This window comes from Psammomys obesus, unplaced genomic scaffold, assembly GCF_907164565.1.
Source record: "Psammomys obesus unplaced genomic scaffold, mPsaObe1.curated_primary_1811, whole genome shotgun sequence".
Taxonomy (NCBI): Eukaryota; Metazoa; Chordata; class Mammalia; order Rodentia; family Muridae; genus Psammomys; species Psammomys obesus.
The window spans coordinates 14543020-14562769 of NW_026585698.1; the positions used below are offsets into that span (position 1 = coordinate 14543020).

At 43.7% G+C, this 19750-nt stretch overlaps 1 protein-coding gene across 1 annotated transcript; it reads left to right on the top strand.

The window, feature by feature from the left end:
* The first annotated feature begins 4479 nt into the window (after nucleotides 1–4479).
* Nucleotides 4480–18699, top strand: LOC129670452 (zinc finger protein 280B-like). Its single transcript, XM_055598972.1, has 3 exons — nucleotides 4480–4595; nucleotides 4945–5058; nucleotides 14260–18699. Exon 3 carries the CDS (start codon nucleotides 14323–14325, stop codon nucleotides 15871–15873), a length of 1551 nt encoding a protein of 516 aa, XP_055454947.1. The 5' UTR covers nucleotides 4480–4595; nucleotides 4945–5058; nucleotides 14260–14322; the 3' UTR covers nucleotides 15874–18699.
* The last annotated feature ends 1051 nt before the right edge of the window (nucleotides 18700–19750 follow it).

Consider the following 19750-nt stretch of genomic DNA (forward strand, 5'->3'; position numbering starts at 1 on the left):
CTCTCTAGCCTCTTCTCTCCACTATGGAAAGCCATTGTAAATATGGCCCAGGTTCTAATATTGCCTGTGCATATCCTCCCAGTCTTTTGGGATTACTCCACTTCTGATTGACCAGGAAGTCAGCATCTGTTTTACAAACGGTGAATGTGTTCCAAAATTAGTGACACTTTCCTTAAATCTCCTCAGATTTAGCATTTCCATAGGGCGCCATTCAGCTTCGTGATAATCCTGTGGAGGATCTTCTGCTGGTCTCTGCTGTATACTGACTGGATAAGCCAACGTTTGTTTTCTAACCACCTTTGGTTGGTTTTCTGTATTTTTATCTTTCACCTCTGCTTGAGTATTTTCTTTACTTAGTATTCTAAACTCTCTCTTAAGGGCTGTACCCACATTTCACACCTAGCTCTCTGTTGTTTGTTTTGTTCAATACTCTCTTGAATCTCTTGTTTTATGCCTCACTTCCAACTTTTAATTTTTCCTATATATTGTTCTAGTTGTTCTTTGTGCTGATCCAGTATCTTTTCTAAAACCTCTGCCCTATCTTCCTGTTGTTTATCCTGTTCTGTAAGTTTTTGTATCTCTTGTTTTCTGTTTCCAACCTTCATTTTTTTCTTCATATTGTTCTGGTTGTTCTTTGTGTTTTTCCAGTATCTTTTCTAAAGCCTCTGCCTTTGAGAAGACATAAAAGGCTTATCCAATAATTAAAGTTAAATTGAGGACTATGGATTTAACCATAGTCATAATTTCTAAATTTTTCTTTATTTCTGTCTTAAAACCCTAGAAGAGATTATTAGCCAAGCTCCAAGAAGTCTGTTTTTTATTGTCTCTCATCCTGTCTGCTTTGTTTACTTAAAATTTGTGTATAACATAGAAGTGTAATCATGAAACAATTTACCTGATCATAAGTTCTGTGTTCTTTTGTGCTGTGATGTGTCTCATAACACTGTTTATCAGCTCACAGAAAAGAGGCGTGGTTTTGCCTCCCACCTGTAACTTAGAATTACTGGATCCCTACTCCTCCCCCAGCTTTGTTGAGTGCCTGTCTGACTCGGAAAAACACTTTGTTTGGACCTATTAAACTGGCCTTTTTCCTTTATGTTAAGTTTTTGTCCTGAGAAAGCAGTTTAAATAGCCTCCCAGCTTTTCTTCTAGACCTTAACAGTTCAGATGCTTAAGGCTTCTCTGTTTCTGTCTCCTGCTTCCACCGAGAGGTGTTTTTTTCTGCCTCTCTCACTGAATCCTGACCCCTGCCTCACTCTGAGAAGTTATTGGGTCCACAAATGTTTCTTCCTCAGACCAGCAAGAACCCCTTCTCAAAGGGATTTTGCTTTCTGCCTTTTGAGAAACTTCCTTGTTAAAGAGCCACCTTTTTTTCTCTACCTTAAGAAAACTGCCACTCTAGGGTTTGTATGTATCAATTTTTGTTTTTTTGCAGCCTGCTGGAGGCCTTGATGCTCTGCAAGGGCTCTGCCTAATCAGGAATCTGTGAATTCCTAGTTTAGGAACTGCCATTGCTTTGTTTTTAAGGAACAGAACTAAAAACTGTTCTATAGTTTTACTTTCTATGTAAGTTCTTGCTAGATTACTGTAAAATCTGCCACACATTGGTATGCCATTTGTTGTTGAAGGTAAAAGTTTAATATTGATTTATCTTTTATTTAAACTGCGGTTATTCCTAAACCAGCTGTATACCCAAATCTGTACACCAAATATACACACAAAGACTAGAATATATTTAGCTAATCTAGAGCACAATGCTGGGCAATGATTACTCCATCCTAAACCTCCAAGCCCGCATAGGTTCTTACCATTCAGATTTTACACTTTATACTTGCTTTTAATCATATCTTAGGTCCAGTTCATCTGTCCTTGTGGTTTCAAGTCCTCTCCTGCCAACCATCTCCAGTGCTCAGCAATGGCTGGTTGTTTTATTGACAATACAGAGATCAAATGGTGGCATGTTTACATCAAGACAGGAGATGCTTAGAATAAACATCACAATGCAATGTCCGGATTGAAACCAGACAGTGTGGGTAGAGAAATCAGCATTTGAATGAACAAGGGTAAATTGTATACATTCTACAAGAATACTATACCAACAATTATACTTGCTTTTTAGTCATATTGTTAGGCTCAAATCATGAGTCTGATACTGGAGAGGCAGTTGAAGAAAACCCAGAGACAAACCGTTGCAACAGCAAGAGGTTTATTTTTCAGCCTCCTCGCAATGGGGCCATTCTATAAATCAACAAAGAGTGGCCCCAAGAAACAAAATCCTTGGGTTTTTATAGGAAAAAATGCTGGGAAGCTCATGGGTTTTAGTCTTGGCAACTTGGGATTGTATGAAGAAGCTAAAAGGTAACTGACTTCTAAGATAACTGGTTAGTATTAGGTGCTCAAATTTCAGTCCAGCTAAGAGTGAATGTGGCTGCAATTAAAGGTGGGGGTGGGGGGTGATTAGCTCATCCTTGAAGATCGGAGCTGCGATCTTTTGACTGGAGGTCAGGGGCTACTCAGAAGAAGGTTTGAGGCCATCTGGGTTGGTTGCTAAGAAACACTATCTCCCAGACAAGTCTGGTCATTCTTTTTGCTGGGCGATGGTCGTTGCTTGCTTGCTTTCTTATCTCTGTCCTCAGATGGCCAGGGTCACAATCCTTTGTTCTCTGGAGAAGTACTACGAGGCTTTAGCTTAACCTGGGCCTATAGGTTTTAGAAGACATATTGGTTACAAAGTTAGTCTGATCCTTTCAATATCTTAGGTCTGGTTCATCTCGCTCAGGTCTGCACATACATGCATCTGTACACACAGGTACAAACATGGATGCACATGTGTTCCATACACAACACATGCACATTAAAAGCTGCAAATAAACTGAGAGTGGGCAAATGTCTTAGGGTTTCTATTGTTGTGAGGACACACCATGAACATGGCAACTCTTATAAAGGAATCCGTTTAATTGGGGCTGGGTTACAGGTTGAGAGGTTTAGCCCATCATCATCATGGCGGTAAGCTCGGCAGCACGCAAATAGACGAGGTGCTAGAGGAGGAGCTGAGAGTTCCACATCTACATTCACAGGCAGAAGTGAAGACTGAAACATTGGCCATACTTGAGCTTGTAAGACCTTAAAGATCTCCCCCAGGACACAAAAAGGCTACACCTCCTAATAGGGCAAGCATTTCAACACACGGTCTATGGCGGTCATTTCTATTCAAATCAGCATAGCAAACTTTCCTTTTTGTAAAAAAAAAAAATACTTTACATATTATGGTATGCATTGTGTGTGTGTGTGTTCATGAATGCATGCATGTGTGGAGGTGAGAGAAAATTTTTTTCTCTTTTATTAAAACTTTTTTTTTTTTTTTTTTTTGGCCAGGCATGATGGTGCATGCCTTTGATCCCAGCACTTGGGAGCCAGAGGCAGATAGATTTCTGTGAGTTTGAGGCCAGCCTGATGTCTCACTGTGTAGCCTCGGCTGGCCTGGAGCTCTCTATGAAGAGCAGGCTGCCCTTGAACCCAGAGATCTACCTGCTGTAGCCTCCTGAGTGATGGGATTAAAGGAGCACACCAGCACACTTGGCAGAGGACAAGTTTTCAGAGCTGTTTTCTACGTTAAGATCTAGGGATAGAACTCAGGTCCTAGGGCAAAGTGCTTTTACCTACTGAGCCACATCCGGCCCAACCTTTTAAAGGGCCAGACAGTAAAAAGGTCTCTGGTAATCAATAAATTTTTCTGTTGCAGTAAAAAAACAAACCTAGGCAAGAAGTAAAAGAATGAACAAGTTATGTTCCAAAACTGAATAATGAAATGTGAATTTCATATCATTTTTGCATGCTACAAAAAGACATTCATCTTTTGATTTTTTTTCCCCCAGGTCAGTTTAAAACAAAAACAAAACAGAACCAAACCCAAAAAAGCTGGGACGTCTGTTCTGAGTTTGCTTCCAGTTGGATAAAAACAGTGTGCGGATTGGTCCCCGAGGCAGCTCTAGGGGGATGCCTTTCAAGGTGGGCAGCTTGGTCACTCTAAGTGTGCGAGCCGGCTGGCGAGTCTGAGCAGAAGGCACCAGCTGAGGAGCTGTGCAGCAGGTGGGCAAACTATTTCCCGCAGAGCCCCAGCTCTGGCCCTGGCGAGCGGAGCTACAGTCTTGATGTCTTCATCCATCCTCCCACCCCCCTTTCTATTTTAGGACAGGCTCTCACTGGGCAGCCGCGTCTAAGGCGCAATCCTCCTGCCTCAGCCCCCTGAGAGCGGCGAGGAAAGAAAGGCCCGGGCTGGTCTCCAAACCTTGAGGGCCCAGACCTCAGGGGTGCATCACCCGCCGCCCTGTCCATCTCCGCTTGGCCCCTGCGCCCGCCGCAGCCGCTAGGGGAGCCAGAGCGGGGCCTGGCGACCAATCGGATCGGCGCTGCGCCCGGGGCCGAGCAGCTGACCGCGTCCGCCTCGGCAGCCAATCACAGGTGGCCGTGGGCCGGCGCGTGGCGGCCGGGGCTTTGCCGTTGGGGCGGCGGGGCCCGGGAGGCCGTGGTGCGGGGCTTCCCGCGCAGCGCCTCGCGGGCCGCGGAGTCCGGGGAGTCGCGGGCAGCGGCGGGAGGTGAGGGCAGAGGCTGGCGCCGGGGACCTCTGCGCGGGCGGCCGGGCGGGGAGGGCCGTGGGCGCGGCCGGGCGGGGAGGGCCGTGGGCGCGGGCAAGCGCGGGCCCCGTCCTGGCCCGGGCCTGCTCCCCGCGATGCCGTCCCCTTCGCGGAGGAGGCCCCTGGCGGCGCTCGGTGGCGCCGGCCTGCGATCCCTGCCCCTGGGGAGGAGGGCGCCCGGCACCCGGCGAGACTCGGGAACCAGCTCGGTAAACGCGCCGCGAGCCCGTGTGTAAGCTGGGAGGTCCGCAGGCCCTTGGAGGCCTTTAAAGCATTTTAAAAGCCGTTTATTCGCCTCTTTCCCGCACAGCAACGTCGTGTTGGTGTGTTTGGGCGACTGTGTGCTTCCTTGATCACCGGTGCAGCTCTCCGGGCTCCTGAGACAGTCTCCTCGCTGGCTGGTTCTGGTTCGAGCAGCGCTCGGGTGAGTTTTGTGGTTTTGTTGGCCGAGGTATGTTGGATGGGAGCACGTCAGACGGTGGGAATAGCCCTCAGAGTTGTGGGAATAACCTAGTTGGGGGAGTGCTCGCCCCCTGACTCTTTCCAGGACTTCACACACCGGATGTGATGGCCTCACACCCAGTTCCTGTAAACAGGTTTTGCATCAAAGCAAAGGAAACAAAAGAAGTCGGTAAATAACTGGTAGGGAGCGAAGAAGTAAAAAAACATGAATAGTGTAACGAAATCTTAGGGCTTTTCTCTCTCTCTCTTTCTGTTTACCGCGGATTTCTGTGAAATCCGAGGCCAGTCTGGTCTACAGAGTAAGTTCCAGACAGCCAAGGCTACACAGAGAAACCCTGTCTCCAAAAGCAAAACAAAACAACCAAAAAAACAAAACAACACAAAAAAACTTCTGTTTGGAATTTCTTTTCTGAATGGCTCTGATCAATTCAGGCAAAGTATTGCTGTAATTCAGGAACCTTCCAAGTTGCTTCCTCAAGTGGTGGTTAAACCCTTCACCTGAAATCTTGGAGAGAGGAAACAGTATGGCTGCTCTGTGAAGGTACTTCTCTGTTTTCTTTTATCAGTAGGAGGCACAGATGAGTTGATGCATACAGCCTGAGATCCAGCTACTGCAGTAAAATGTTAAGTTGGAGAAGTCCGCACCCCATTTGTTGAGGAAGGGTCTTGAATATCCCCGGGTAGTTCATGTAGCTGAGAGTGACCTTGAACTCCTGGTTGGACAACATTCCCAAGTGCTTTGGTTTCAGCCTGATTGCACAAGCCGGATTTCTGGCTTTTTGACCCCAAGAATTCTAAGGCGTTATTAATAGTACCTTAGGGTCAGCTTGATACATCAGGTAACAACAGTAGGGAGCAGTGTTCACCTTTAACTTTTGTGCAGTGTTTTAAAGGTTTTTTTTTTGAAATTACAGTATAATTGTGTGGTTTCCTCCTTTCCTCCCTCCAAGTCCTCCCATGTACCTCCCCTGCTCTCTTACATAAATCCGACCTGCTAAGTCTGTGTAATGTTGCTTGTGTATGTTTTCAGGTCTGACCAGTTGGTGTTCTTCCTGGGGTAGGGTTAAGGACTCAGGAGCTTTTCCTCTTCCACATTAGCATACTGTTGGTGTTGTCCTGGTTGAGAGCATGTTGAGTTGGTGAGGGATCCATACTGGTGAGGCTTCATGGGTGTTTGAGTAATACTAGTGTTATTTCTTTGAAAGTCTGGAAGAATTCTGTGCTGAATCCATCTGGGCCTGGACTTTTTTTTCGTTGGGAGACTTTTAGTTTCTCGTTCTTAGCCATTTTTATTTTCTTGAAAATTCTCTGTTCAGGTCTGAAGTCCTTTTCTTGAATGGCATTTTTACTTTTACTTTTTATTTTTATTTTATTTATTTTTTTTTTTGGACTTGATGTTTCCTTGAGTTCTGCGTATGTTCTAGAAATGAATCTTCTGTCAGATGAATAGCTGGCATAGATCATTGTGTGGGCTTCCTCTTCTTAATGGTTTCTTTATCAGTGCAAAAGCTCTTTAGTTTTAAGTCCCACTTGTCAGTTGTTGGCTTCATTCTTGGGAAAATGAGTCCTACTCAGAGGTGTTTTCCTACACCTAGACCATGCAGGGTACTGCCTGTTTTCTTGTGGTTTCAGTGTTTCACAGTTAGATCTTTGTGCATTGGGAGTCCACTGGTGTTAGTTTTTTTGAAGGGTTTAGATATTGGTCTAATTTCATTTTATGCTTATGGACATCCAGTTTTCCCAGCACCATGTGTTTAAAATCCTTTTTTTTTCTTCCGTTTATGTTGGCATTTTTGTCAAATACTAAGTGGCTGAAGTTACATGTTCTCATGTTTGGATCTTTGATTTTGTTCCAATGGTCTGTGTCTGTTTTTGTGCCAGTACTGTCTTGTTTTCATTACTATGGCTTTGGAATATATCTTTTTTGTTTGTTTTATTTTTTTAAGTTTTTTGTTTTGTTTTGTTTTGAGACAAGGTCTCTATATACTAGAATGGGTTCACAGATCCTCTGCCTCCCAAATGTTGGGATTAAAGGTGTGTGCTGATATAAAATATACCCTAAGATCACTTACTGTATCCAGGCATGGTCGTGCACACCTTTAGTGTCAGTGCTTGGGAGGCAGAGGCAGGTGGATCTCTGTGAGTTTCAGGCTAACCTGGTCTACATAGCAAGTCCAGGACAGCCAAGGCTACACAGAGAAACTTTAAAACAAAACAAAGCAGATCTGGTATAATAATTTCTCCAGCACTGTTCATTTTGTTCAGGATTATTTTGCCTATCTCGTGTCTTTTGTGGTTTTATTTAATTTTAGAATATGTTTTTTTCTGTATGTGAAGAATGAGAGGAATTTTGGGATTGCATTGAATCTGTAGATGACTTTTAGTATCCTATAGAACAGGATATTAATCCTGAATAATGAAATGTCTTTCCAACCCATTTTTTTAAGTGTCTTTATTTCTTCTTTTTAGAGCCTTAAAGTTTTCATTGTAGATGTCTTTAATTTTTTTGTTTAGGTTTATTCCTGGATATTTTATTTTTTTTGATGGTAGTGTGCTCATGATGATGTGATGACAAGACAGAACAGAGGTTCCTCTATCTTGTATTTTTGCTGAGGCCATTTTAGATTTGGCTAGAATTAATCTTGATGGAGAGCCCTGTATGAAATTATCCAAATCTACTTTGGGAGCCCAACGTCAAGATGTACCAGCTAACTTATCTTGGCTTCTGTTAAACAGTCTGCTTGTGTAAAACCTCTCCTTTCAGCTAACTGCTTATCTTAGCATCTGTTAAGCTGTTTGCTTGCACAAACCTCTCCCTGCAGCTGCTAAGAGATAGCAGACTTGTGTTTTTTTTTGCCTTTAAAATCCCCTTAGTTTAAATGCTCAGCCCTTCACTTGGGTCCTGGATACATGAGTATAGTTCCAATTGGCTGAAAGAAATGAAGACTTTCAGTTGTGTGTAAACTGTGTCTGAGGTCCTGCGTGGTGGGCCACTATAACACTCCTGTATATGTTGTTTGTTATTAAAAAAAGCTATTGATTTTTGCCAGTTGATTCTGTGTCTTTTCACAGCGCTGAAATTGTTTATTGTGTCAAGAAGTTTTCTTGTAGAATTTTTGGGACCTATTGTATTATAATATGTCTTCTACTAAGAGCAATTGTTTGATTTCCTCTTTTCCTATCTGTATTCTTTCTGCTGCTTTCATTTCCTATATTGCTTCAGCTAGCGCTTCAAGCAAAGTATTGAGAAGGATGGGAAAGTGTTCATCCCTGTCTCATTCCCGACTGGAATGGAATTGCTTCAGCTTTTTCTCCATTTAGGATAGTGCTGTCTGTGGGTCTCTCATATATGGCTTTTATTATGTTATGTTATGTCCCCTCTAGTCCTACTTTGCCTAGGATTTTTATCATGTAGGCATGCTGCTTATAGTCTGACCTGTCAAGGAAGTCATGGTGGCAGAAGAGAAGCCTCTGGTCACATTGTAAACACTGACAGGAAAGTAGTTAATTTTGGAACCATTTTAAGACTTTTTCATTTCTTTTAAGTGTATAACTAGAAGTTAGACTGTTGGCTTATGTGATGGTTCTTTAAAACATTTTCCTCTCAGGAATGTCTTTGCTGTTTTCTATAACAGTTGCATCATTTTACAGTTCTACAGCATGAGTATTCCAGTTTGTCTATGTCCTTGCCAACAGTTACTTACTGTTTTTAAATTTGCTTTTTTTAAAAAATAGCTGTTTTTAATAGCTATTCTAGTTGATGTGAGGCGATATCTAATAATTTTAATTTTCATTTCTTTTTGTGATGTTGAGCATACTTTCATATATTTCTTGACTACCTTACATCATTGTTGGGGAAATGCTTATTAAAATATTTTGCCCAATTTTTAATTTGTTGCTATATTAGTTTTTTTGTTGCTGCTATGACAAACTACCTGGCAAAGCACCTTAAGGTTTGTTTAGGCTTATGGTTTGAGTGTGCAGTTATGAGTCTCTGCATCGACTTACCTACTACAAGAAGAAGCTTCTTGGACCAACACTGAATAACATTGATCTATAAGTATAAATACCGATATTTGGAAGGTGGAACAACGTATCTATTTAGTAAAACAATAGGAAGTTTCCCTCCTAGGGCCTGTGACCTTCCCAGCCATGGTCTTTTGACCAGGTTCACAATTGAGGCATGAATTACATCTTGTGGAACAGGCCAGTGTTACACAGCCATCATTACTGAAGCAGTAGGCACAACTCTTCTGGCAGATTAGCATTGTAGCATGCAGAGCCCTCCAGTAGACAAATGCAAGAAAGGTTTTTCTTTTCTGGTGGCCAGGATAGCACCTTGCAGCGCTGAAAGCCATCAGAGGGGAAGCTTCCAGGTCAGTCAGTTCAAGCGTGATTTTTTTGTATGCTGCTGCCAAGCTGTGGGGTGTCTTCAGCAGTAGGTCTTCACATCTGGCTAGGGTAAACAGTGGGGCAATAACAGTAGCCTGTGTTGTTTGGGGAGCCTCTAAAGTTTTCTGCACCAGTAACCCGTGGATGGGTGTTCCTACTCCAAGGCCTGAGGTTCTTCATTTAATAAACCATGTCTTCTAGAGGAATTTTTGTTCACCCATGTATCAGGATGCTCCTGTTTAAACTTAAAACAAAACAAGAAACCCTATATTTCTAAATTAGCTTACAGAGATTTTTTTTTTATGTTAATTTTATACTCTGCCTTTTTGCTAAAAGTGCTTGTTAGTTCCAAAAGTTTTCTGGTGGAGTCATTAGAACCTCTTCTGTGATAGAATCTTATTATCTAATCCCGGGAAACATGTTTTTTAGGGTCTATGTAAGCCCTCAAAATAATAAAAATTTTAGGGCTATAAAATTTGTTTTTACATAAGCCTGATACCCATATTAGTTCTGAAATTATCATCTGATATTTATTATATTGGAAAGAATATCAGTCATTTGATTTAGATTTTTGTTCGTTTCTGCTGTGATAAGACTATGACCAACAACTATTTGTTTATGTGTGTTGGTATTTGGCCTGCATGTAAGTCTGTGTGAGGGAGTCAGATCTACTGGAACCTTGAGTTACAGACAGTTGTGAGCTGCCATGTGGGTGCTGGGAACAGCGTTGGATTTGGGCTGGGTCTCTCCCACTGAACGTTTGCTAATGCTTAGAGCTATTTTTGGTTTTCGTGGCTTGTACGTAATGGACAGAAGTCAAGGATGCTGTCAGGCACCATCTAAAAACTCCCCATGTAAGAACTGCCTGGTTCCAGATGTCAGTAGTGCTTAGGTTGAGACAAACTGCCCAGCTGTATAAAAAATGAATAAGCCTTGTTGACTCCAAAAAAAAAAAAAAGTGCTTTCAAATTCTTTCATTAGTGTATACACACACACACACACACACACACACACACGTTTATATATATATTTACAGGCATAAATGCTACAAAGTTAGATACTAATGTACATACTGTGTCATGTATGGTCTGTATTAGGTGCTAGTTTAGTTATTATAGATAAGGCTGTGTTGGGCCTATTGAGATGACTCAGCAGGTAAAGGCGTACAGTGCTGCCATGTGTGACACCTGGAGTTCAATCTCCAGAGCCTTTCCAGTGGAAGGAGTTTCCCATAAGTTGTCCTGTGACCTCCTCGTGTGCCCACACATACACCCACAGAAAATAAGCAAAGAAAAATGTAATTAACTAGAAGATGTTGGTTTGAAGGCCATATATTGCATCAAAATGGTTTTTTTAAGAGATCTTCAGAATTTGCTAATTTTTGTAGCAGTTTTGTAGCAGTGTTTCAGAGTACCAGTAGTAATTTCTTGAACAGTCTTTTTTTTTTTTTTTTTTAAACTCTCCAAGATAGAGTCTCATTATGTAGCCATGGCTGTTCTGGAATTCACTATGGCCTCAAACTCACAAGCAATCCACCTGCCTCTGCCTCCCAAGTGCTAGGATTAAGGTGTGTACTGCTAAGCCTAGCCATTGAACAGCTTTAAAAAAAATTTTTTTTTAAATTTTATTGTGGCAGGATCTTGGATCTTGCTGGCTTGGAAGTCACCGTATACGGCAACCTATACTTGACCTCATGAAATTACATGCTGTGCCCAATTATTTATGTGTGCTTATGTGTAGAATTTACTTTAACAGGATTTTGGTTAAAACGTTATAAAATTCCAGCTGCTGCAAATCCTTTATTAGCCTCCAGAATTTCTGATTTGGACAAAGTTCTTCAAGTTAAGTCTGTAGAAAATGTGGAATTACTGGACTGTAATCTGTTTTAGTAATCAGATGTTATTAGTAGTGAGAGTTACTACCTAACTCTCATTGGCTTGTTTAACAAATTCTGTATTTGCTGCATCTGTGCTTTAGGCACTGCCATTTGTTTTGGTGATGTCACTGTCACTATCAAAAAATCACAATCCCTGACTTTTGAGGTGTTGTTTTTTTCCCCTCCAACTGGATGGACAAGGGGAACAAATCAAGATAAATAAGTAAATTTTATAACATGGTAAATGGTGATAGAAATTGGAGGTGACCAAGGAAGGAAATGGGTTTGGGAATGTGAGTTAGGTGGGTTGAAGTATTTGAGGACCTCACTGAGAAATGTGGTGAGGATCCAGAATGCAGGTGTCTGGATGAAGAGAGTTCATAAAGGAAGAGCACATAAAAGGGTCTAAGCAAGCCACAATGTTTTATCATGTTCAGGAAGTTGCAAGGAGAGGGCCAGTATGATAGTCTGTCTGTAATCTCTGTGCTTGGGACAAAGAGACAAGATGTTTCTAAGGTTGGGCTAGCCAGAGTTATGTAGTGAGCCCCCATTTTAAAAAAATAAACAAAACCCTACACACACACACACATATCTACATACATGTAACCCCTGTTTTTTGCATGTGTGTTCATTTTATTTTTTAGTACTTTCACTTTTTAAATTCTCTACCTCTGCGTGTGGGTTTGTGTAAGGAAGTTACCATCATTTGGGTGATGAGGTAGGAAGTAGGTGGGGAAGAAAAGTATGAGGGAAACTGTAGGTTGTTTCAGGGGGGTGGAAATACAGTCTGGTAGGTGTTGGACGGACTCAACTTTGTAGAGGAATTTTAATTCAGAACATGGCTGCTCTGGGAAGAGATGACACCCAAAGACCTTCTAGATCTGTTTGATGCAGATGGAATACACACTTGCCTTTAATCCAAGAGACAAGCAAGTAGATCTAAGTTCAAGGCCAGCCTGGTATAGAGCAAATTTCAGGTAGAGAAAAGCTTAGGTTCAAGTGTGGTGGTACATACCTTTAATTCGAAACAATGAAGGTAAAGTTAGTTTGTAGAAGGAAACACCCATGTTTGAAAGTGGTGTCTAATTGAGTTGCAGAAAAAGTGACGAATCAGAGAAGATTTGACAGAATAGGATATGTCCCACTCTTCTGAGAAGAGAGGAAAAAGAAGCTACTTAAGGAGAGAGGAGCCAGTTTAACTAGGAGAGTTTGGCAGAGAGAGGTTGAATAAGAGAAAAGGCTAGACACAGGTGAAAACAGAATGAGCCAGAGAATGAGAAGGAACCAGAAGATTAGAAAAGATTGCTGGAGTTAGTTTGAGTCAGAAGAGCAATTCAGGGGCCGAGAGAAAAGCCAGATAGAGTAAGTCAGCTGGGGGAAGAGTTTGAGCCAGAACAGCTGAGTTGAACCAGCCAGGTATGAGCTCAGTCTTACAAGAAATGGTGAGTGTATTCAGCAGTAAGTCTCAGAGGCTGAAAACATTCTAGGCCTAGATTGAATTGTATGGAGGCTAGAAGCTTCCAGGACTAGGCCTAGGTTAGCAGACAGAGGCAGTGAGCCTCTGAGACAGTTACCTCTGGCAAATGAAGGTTACTTTTTCATGACCTTCATCTGAATGAGTCAGAGTCAGTGGAGGGTTTTGAGCTGAGCAGTGGTGGAAGCTGATTGGTTTCACTCTGCTTGCCACATGAAAAGGAGACTGAGGTGGCTTGAAGGGAGATGGTCTAGAGAAGCAAGCTGGTAAGCAACATTATCCATGGTCTGCGCTTCAACTCCTGTCCTATGTCCTTGTCTTGGATTCCCGAAGTGGTCAGTTGTGACCTGGAAGTTGTGAGATGAAGGGAACTCCTGCTTTCTCTAAGCTGACTGTGGTCATGTTGTCTGTCTCAGCAGCAGAGCAAAGTAGAATGCCACCATGCACTTGTGAAGAGGACTTGGAGAAATTGAGCCAGAACTGACCTGGAAGCCTCCTCCTGGAGGATAAGTTCTCTCTATCCTTTCCTTACTCTGCCCTCTTTATGTTTCTTGAGGTGTTTGCCTGTAGCCTCTTTGGATTCATCGAATTCTTTGATTGCTTATAATTGTTCTTTTAAGTTCTGTATTTAGTCTCGGCATTTCTCTAGGACTGGTGGTCTTCAAGGGACACATACTGTCTTGGACTTCCATACTGTTTGTTTTGTAGATTGTGTATCTGATGTTGAGTAGAGAAGTTTGATTCTGTTTGTTTGTTTTTGCTGTTGTCTGAGCCTGGTTGATTTCAAGACAGGTAGGAATGAGCAGGTTAGTCATTGAGCTACCGAGTGTTGATTATGGACTGGAGAGACTGGGCTAGCTCCAGTTCACTGGTAACCAATGTGGTGCAGAGGTCTGAAGAGTAGGGTGAGATTGCTTGGGTGAAGGCCAAGAACGTCCTCTAGAGTGGCTCCTGGCTGGGGCTGGGCCTGGAGGGCAGTCAGGTTCAGGGACGTGGTCAGACTGAGGTGAAGAGCACACAGTGGGCCTTGGTGAGATAGCTTGGAGATGGAGCCACACCTGGACCTGCTCAGACTCACTAACACAGAAGGATTATTTGGCTCTTAGCTGGGCCTGAGTCTGGGGACTGGGGACTGTGAGAGGAGGCAACTGGGGGTGGGAGGATCCATCTACAGGAGCTTTCTGATGCGGCTTCTGCCAGGGTCTGGAGGGCTGCTTGGCTAGGTGGTGCTGTGTGATAGTCCCGGGTCACACTAGTCGGGAGAGACCATGGATGTGCCATCTGCCCAGGTCTGGGCCTGGAAGGTTGGGGTAGGATGGTGGCGGCACTGGGTGAGTGTCCATGATGTGTATAACCACCTCAGAGTCTTTGGTGAGAAGTCCTTTTCTGTGCTCACTGATGTGTGCTGTGTTTGCACTCAGGTGGCAGAGTGTATAGAGGAAGCGCTGTAATTGTGGCCACACCTGCCAGGAACCACAGCAGAAATGGAGCAACCGTTCATGTTCTGCAATGCAGAACAAGATCCAGAACCACAACGGAGTTTACAAGCACCCAGTCAAGCCCACGATGAAGATGCGGAGCTCATCTTTGTAGGGGCAGAGCATGTAAATGAAGATGCTGAACTGATATTTGTAGGAATGACTTCAAATTCAAAACCAGCCAAATCAAACATTCTGAACAGAGTCACCCCAGATTCATGGTTAAAAAGAAAGCATGATGGGCTTAGAAAATGCACTACTCAAAGATTGCGGCCCTCAAGTCCTGCTGCACCCATATCAGAGACGGTGGTTGTCCTGCCGGCGTCTCCAGCTGAATCAAGATCAACAGATAGTCCTATTATTATTGAGCCTTTGTCCGAACCTGATTATAAAAGCGATTCGCCGCAAGTTGTGCCTAGTAGCTCTTCAAAGTGTAGTTCGCCTTTGGCTACACTCTCAGGTTCGAAGCGTAGCCCAGCGAGGGCAGCACTTTCAGGAGGAGAGCTGAATGAAAGTTTGTACGTATCGCCGTGCCATTCTACTTCTAAAGGAAATGTCGTAAGCCCTGGACGGAATGTTGAAGTTGTAGCACCTTCTTCAGCTTTGTCCCCTTCAGGTACTGTGCACCATACCTCAAATCCTCAGCAGAAGAAAACCACCTTTGATGTTCCCAACTCATCAAACCATTTTGTGAATGGAGCCCGTCTCTCAGAGGACTCTGTCCGTTCTCAGCCTCACCAGGAAAATGGATTGGTGGAAGCAGACTCTCCAAGTCTAGCAAGTCAAGAGGCCTTTGACCCCAAGAAAGGAAGTCTGACCCTCTTACTTAGTGACTTCTATTATGGACAGTATCAAGGAGATGGGCAGCCAGACCAGAAGAAGACTCACACAACCTTTAAATGCCCCAGCTGCTTGAACTCTCTAAAAAATATTAAATTTATGAGCCACACCAAACATCATTTGGAACTAGAGGGGCAGGGGAGTGGCGGCTGGGGGAGCCACACCGCCTGCCAGCACTGCCACCGGCAGTTCACCTCCCCCTTGCAGCTGGAGTGTCACGTGGCCTGTGTCCACACGGCTCCAGACCCTTCCAGGGTCTGCAGGATCTGTGAGTTGTCATTTGAGACCGATCAAGTTCTTCTACAGCACATGAAGGACACTCATAAGCCCGGGGAGATGCCCTATGTGTGTCAGGTTTGTAAGTACAGATCGTCTGTCTTCGAGGATGTGGAGACACACTTCAGAAAGTGCCATGTAAACACTAAGAACTTACTCTGTCCATTTTGTCTTAAAGTTTTCAAAACTGGGATGCCATACCTAAGTCACTACAGGGGCCACTGGCAAAAGACTGGTCACCCGTGCTCCAAGTGTCGGCTGCGGTTTTTAACCTTCAAGGAGAAGATGGAGCACAAGACCCAGTGTCACCAGATGTTTAAGAAGCCTAAGCAGCTGGAAGGGTTGCCTCCCGAGACGGAGGTCGTGATTCAGGTGTCCCTGGAGCCTGTCCAGTCAGAGTCTGTGAAGGCTGCATCCGTTGTTGTGAGCACAACTGACTGAGAACCAGCTTCCCCCAGATCTCAAGGCAGACCTTCAAAACCATCCCATTGGTCCTATGCCGGAACCCAGAGCCCTGCGTAGAGACAAGAGTACACACCATACATTGTTATTCGTTAGTGCAAAAGATGATGAGCTGATGAATAATCGGTTTTTCTTCAGTTTGGTGATAAGGGGAGTTCTTGTTTTGTTTTCATGTTGTGAGGGTTTGTTTTGTTCTCCTTTAGTGCTGGGGCTGCATCTAAGCCTCACAGTAAGCAAGTGCTCTACCACCCCATTCCCCAGTCGACAGCACATTTGAATGAACTGTGAGCATTACTTCATATCCATCTGCTTTTCTTGTTAAGTGTTTGGCTTAACACAAGGAAGTTGTGTGTATCTGTATCCACGTGAGTGGAAACAGATTAAACTTAATTATTAGTATTTCATGTAATGTCTAAGATCGAGAGCTCTTCCACATCAGAGTTTGGAGTTTGATGGGGCTAACAAGGCCCCGCCGCTCCCTGAAGATCTATAGGCAGTTAATGTTCGCTACGGGAAGGAGAGAGACTTTTTTTCTTTCTGTTTTGAGAGACATCTTCATAAGGGGTATAACATGGGTAAGTGGACAGGCACACACTGATTCCAGCCTTGAAGCCAAAGAAGGAACCCTGGCCATGAGAGTATCCAAGGAGGCCAAGCCATCCCTGTAAAGTGCCGGCGTTTTGTGAAAGACCTCTACAGACATTAAGAGCACAGCTGTGTGTCCTCAGCGCTGAAGCAGCAACAGTAATTAGTAAGGTGGGAACTTGTCCACTGACTTCTGTTGCTTGATGCCTAGTGTAGTTGGATCCATTCACTCTTTGTCCCATCTGGGCTAGCTGTGTTTGAAGAATGAACTGGCCATATTCTTATGGGCCACAGCACTAAAGCAAGTTGTCCTTTCCTGGGGAAAGAAGCGTTGGCATTTTTAGCTTGAAGTGTATTGATTCCAGTAGCAGTGGTTGCTATAGAAGGAGAGAGACTTTTTTTCCCCGTTCTGAGAGACATTTTCTTAAGTGGTGTAGCATGGGTGAGTGGCTTGGGCTGAACTTAGTTCTCTTTCAAGCTGTAATAGGAACTTGCCCAATAATACTATAATACTGGACATAGCGCCCGCACACACACACACACACACACACACACACACGCACACAACAAAAACAAAAAACCCAGGGCGACTAGAATTTAAGCCCTCTATGTAGTGTTTTCAGTACATTTTCAGTACGTGTGTTTTGTGGTAATTGAATATGTGAAGCTTGCGGTTTGGTGCCATGGTGCTTTTTCCCCCTTGGTGCTAGGGATTAAGCCCAGGGCCTTACATGTACCAGGTAAGGGCTCTGCCACTTAACTAGATCCCTAGTCACAATTTGTATCTTTCTTCGTATTTAAGTGATTCTAGAACAGTGTTCCCTTTGTTGTATGTGTAATTTCCCAGTTGACCACACTAATACTGCTTGGGTCTTACTTGAAGCACTTCAGTGTGCATTGGCATGCCCTAAATGAAGACTTGTCTTCTCCCATGTAATATGTCGTACTACTTAGTCGGCCACTGTCCTATGGAGGAACAGCCCTTCATAGAACTGTAGACACCCCCTGGAGACTGGTCTTCAGCAGCTTCAGTAGCATTGGCCATTTCTGTAAATTTCCAGGGCTGTCTCCTTGAGTCGGGCCCAGTGCTGCCTACTGTTCTGCTCCTCCATCTCCAGCCCAGACGACCAGTGGCTTCTGTCCATCCTTCAAGGAAGGAGTCTGGACGCATGCTGGTTATAGTCACTGGGAAAATCTCTTGAGTTTCCTGTTCCTTTCTTTAAAGGTACCTTATCTTGCTGGTTGTGGTAGCACACACTGGTAATAACAGCTCTTGGGAGGCTGGGGCCAGGTGGATCTGGAGTTCAGGGTCAGCCCTGGCCTCTTCAGTGAGTGTCTTTTTGGGACAAGGCACACTAACTTTTCATCTTGTACCTTTCCTTTGGCTGTAGAAAGTTTTTGTTCCATTTGTTCAGGTGGAGAACCGCGCTGTTTCTGAAAGGAATCTGCAGACTTCTGTACTGTCTGTGGTAAAAATAAGCCACCTTAGACCTGTGCTTAGTGTCGCCAGCACCGTTGCTGTAGTTGCTGTTTCAGTAAATCATGCTCCTGAGGAGCACAGGCCACTGTTTACTGCTAAGGGAGGCCCAGCGCTCTGTCTCCTGCCCACCTGTCTCCCTGGGCTGCCATGCTCCCTGCCGCTCTCCTCGCTGCTTCGCTGTTCTGATCAGTTGGCCTTGTCATTCCTCTAGTAAACTCCTGTTTCTTCTTCCCGATGCAAAGGCTGCACAGCTGCTCTCTCGTCACAGTGCTTTCCCCTAAGCCTGCATGGCTTGCTACCTCACATGTGCTCTGTTAAATTAAGCTCGTCAGGATTTCGAGAGGGGCTGGAAACTCCCGCTTGTGAAGTCCTGCTTATTCCTTCTCTCTGAAGGCAGTTTACCTCGCGTTGCACCTTTCTTCCCTCTGCTGTCTAGCTGAGTTTCCTAGTCACAGAACTTGAGGAAGAAATCACTTCGGTTCTGTCTTAGAAGTGAGCTAGCTTAAGTCCATTTCTGTGCCTATTACACAAAGAAGTATAGTGAGCTGAGTCTTTCGGAAGCTTTCTGTTTTATATTGATAGCTCTATTTTTAAAGCAGTGTCACTTTGTTTTGTTTGTACGTGTATTAAATTTATCTGTCAAGATTACTATTTTGTTACTCGGAAGTTTGTTGCTTGTTCTTTCAAATAAAAGTCATTATTTTGTTAATGTTGCCAAAGTTATTTATAAGAAATAGCAACTAAGGAAATAAAACGTTTTGTGAAAACCTTTTGCTTTATTGTTTTTTTTAAACTGTATTTTAGCTTAATTTTTGTTTTGTATTTTCTGCATTAAGTTTATTTTTACTCTCATTGGTTAGAACTTCTAGATGATATGTTCAGGGGAGGTAGTAATCTTCTTGAGTTTTAAATTTTTTATTTTACTTATTATTGTGTGTATGATTTGTGTTTGGGATGTGGAAATGTGTGCCAGTCCACATGTGTGGAGGTTAGAGGGCGACTTTCTGGGGTTGATTTTTCTATCCAGAGATTGGACTCTGGGCTGTTAATCTTTTTTTAAAATCATCTTTTTATTGGTTCTTTGTGAATTTCACACAGTGCATTCCAGTCCCCCTCATCTCCCTTCCCTCTATATCCACTCTCTGCCCTTGCAACCTACCCCCAAAAGAAAACAGCGAACATCCCCCTCCCCCACCAAAAAATAATCTTTCTGTGAAAGCTGTGGTGTGTCACACAGTTTACCCTTTTGTCCAAACAGCTTTACTTGCAAATGTTCGTTGCACTGAGTCATTGGTCTGGTTTGGAGCCTCTGGCCTCTGCTACACCATCAATACTGGATCCTCACTGGGACTCCTCAAACATCACCATGGTTCCTGAACAGGGACATCTGCGTGGCCTTTGGTGGTAACATGGGTCCTGGACATGGAAGAGACTTGCTGCTTCAGGGATCAGGACATCACCACGGCCTCAGGTGGCAGCTCAGGCTACTCATCCCCAGTTCCTCACCTGCCTCTTCATAGTACACAAACCATTTGGCTTCTCTCCCTTCTCTCCACCACATACTTGTTCATGGTTCCTGGTCTGTGGGTGGTTGGGCCTCTTGGGCCATTAAGCTGTTATCTACTGAGCCATCTCATTGATCCATTGTTCAAAGTTTTCTGTTTTGTTTTTTGAGATAAGTATGGCCTTTTTTTTTTTTTTTTTTGAGGCTGCTCTGCCTGGCCTGGAACTCACTCTGTGGACCAGGCTGATGTTGAACTCACAAAGGTCTGCCTGCTGAGCGCTGGGATT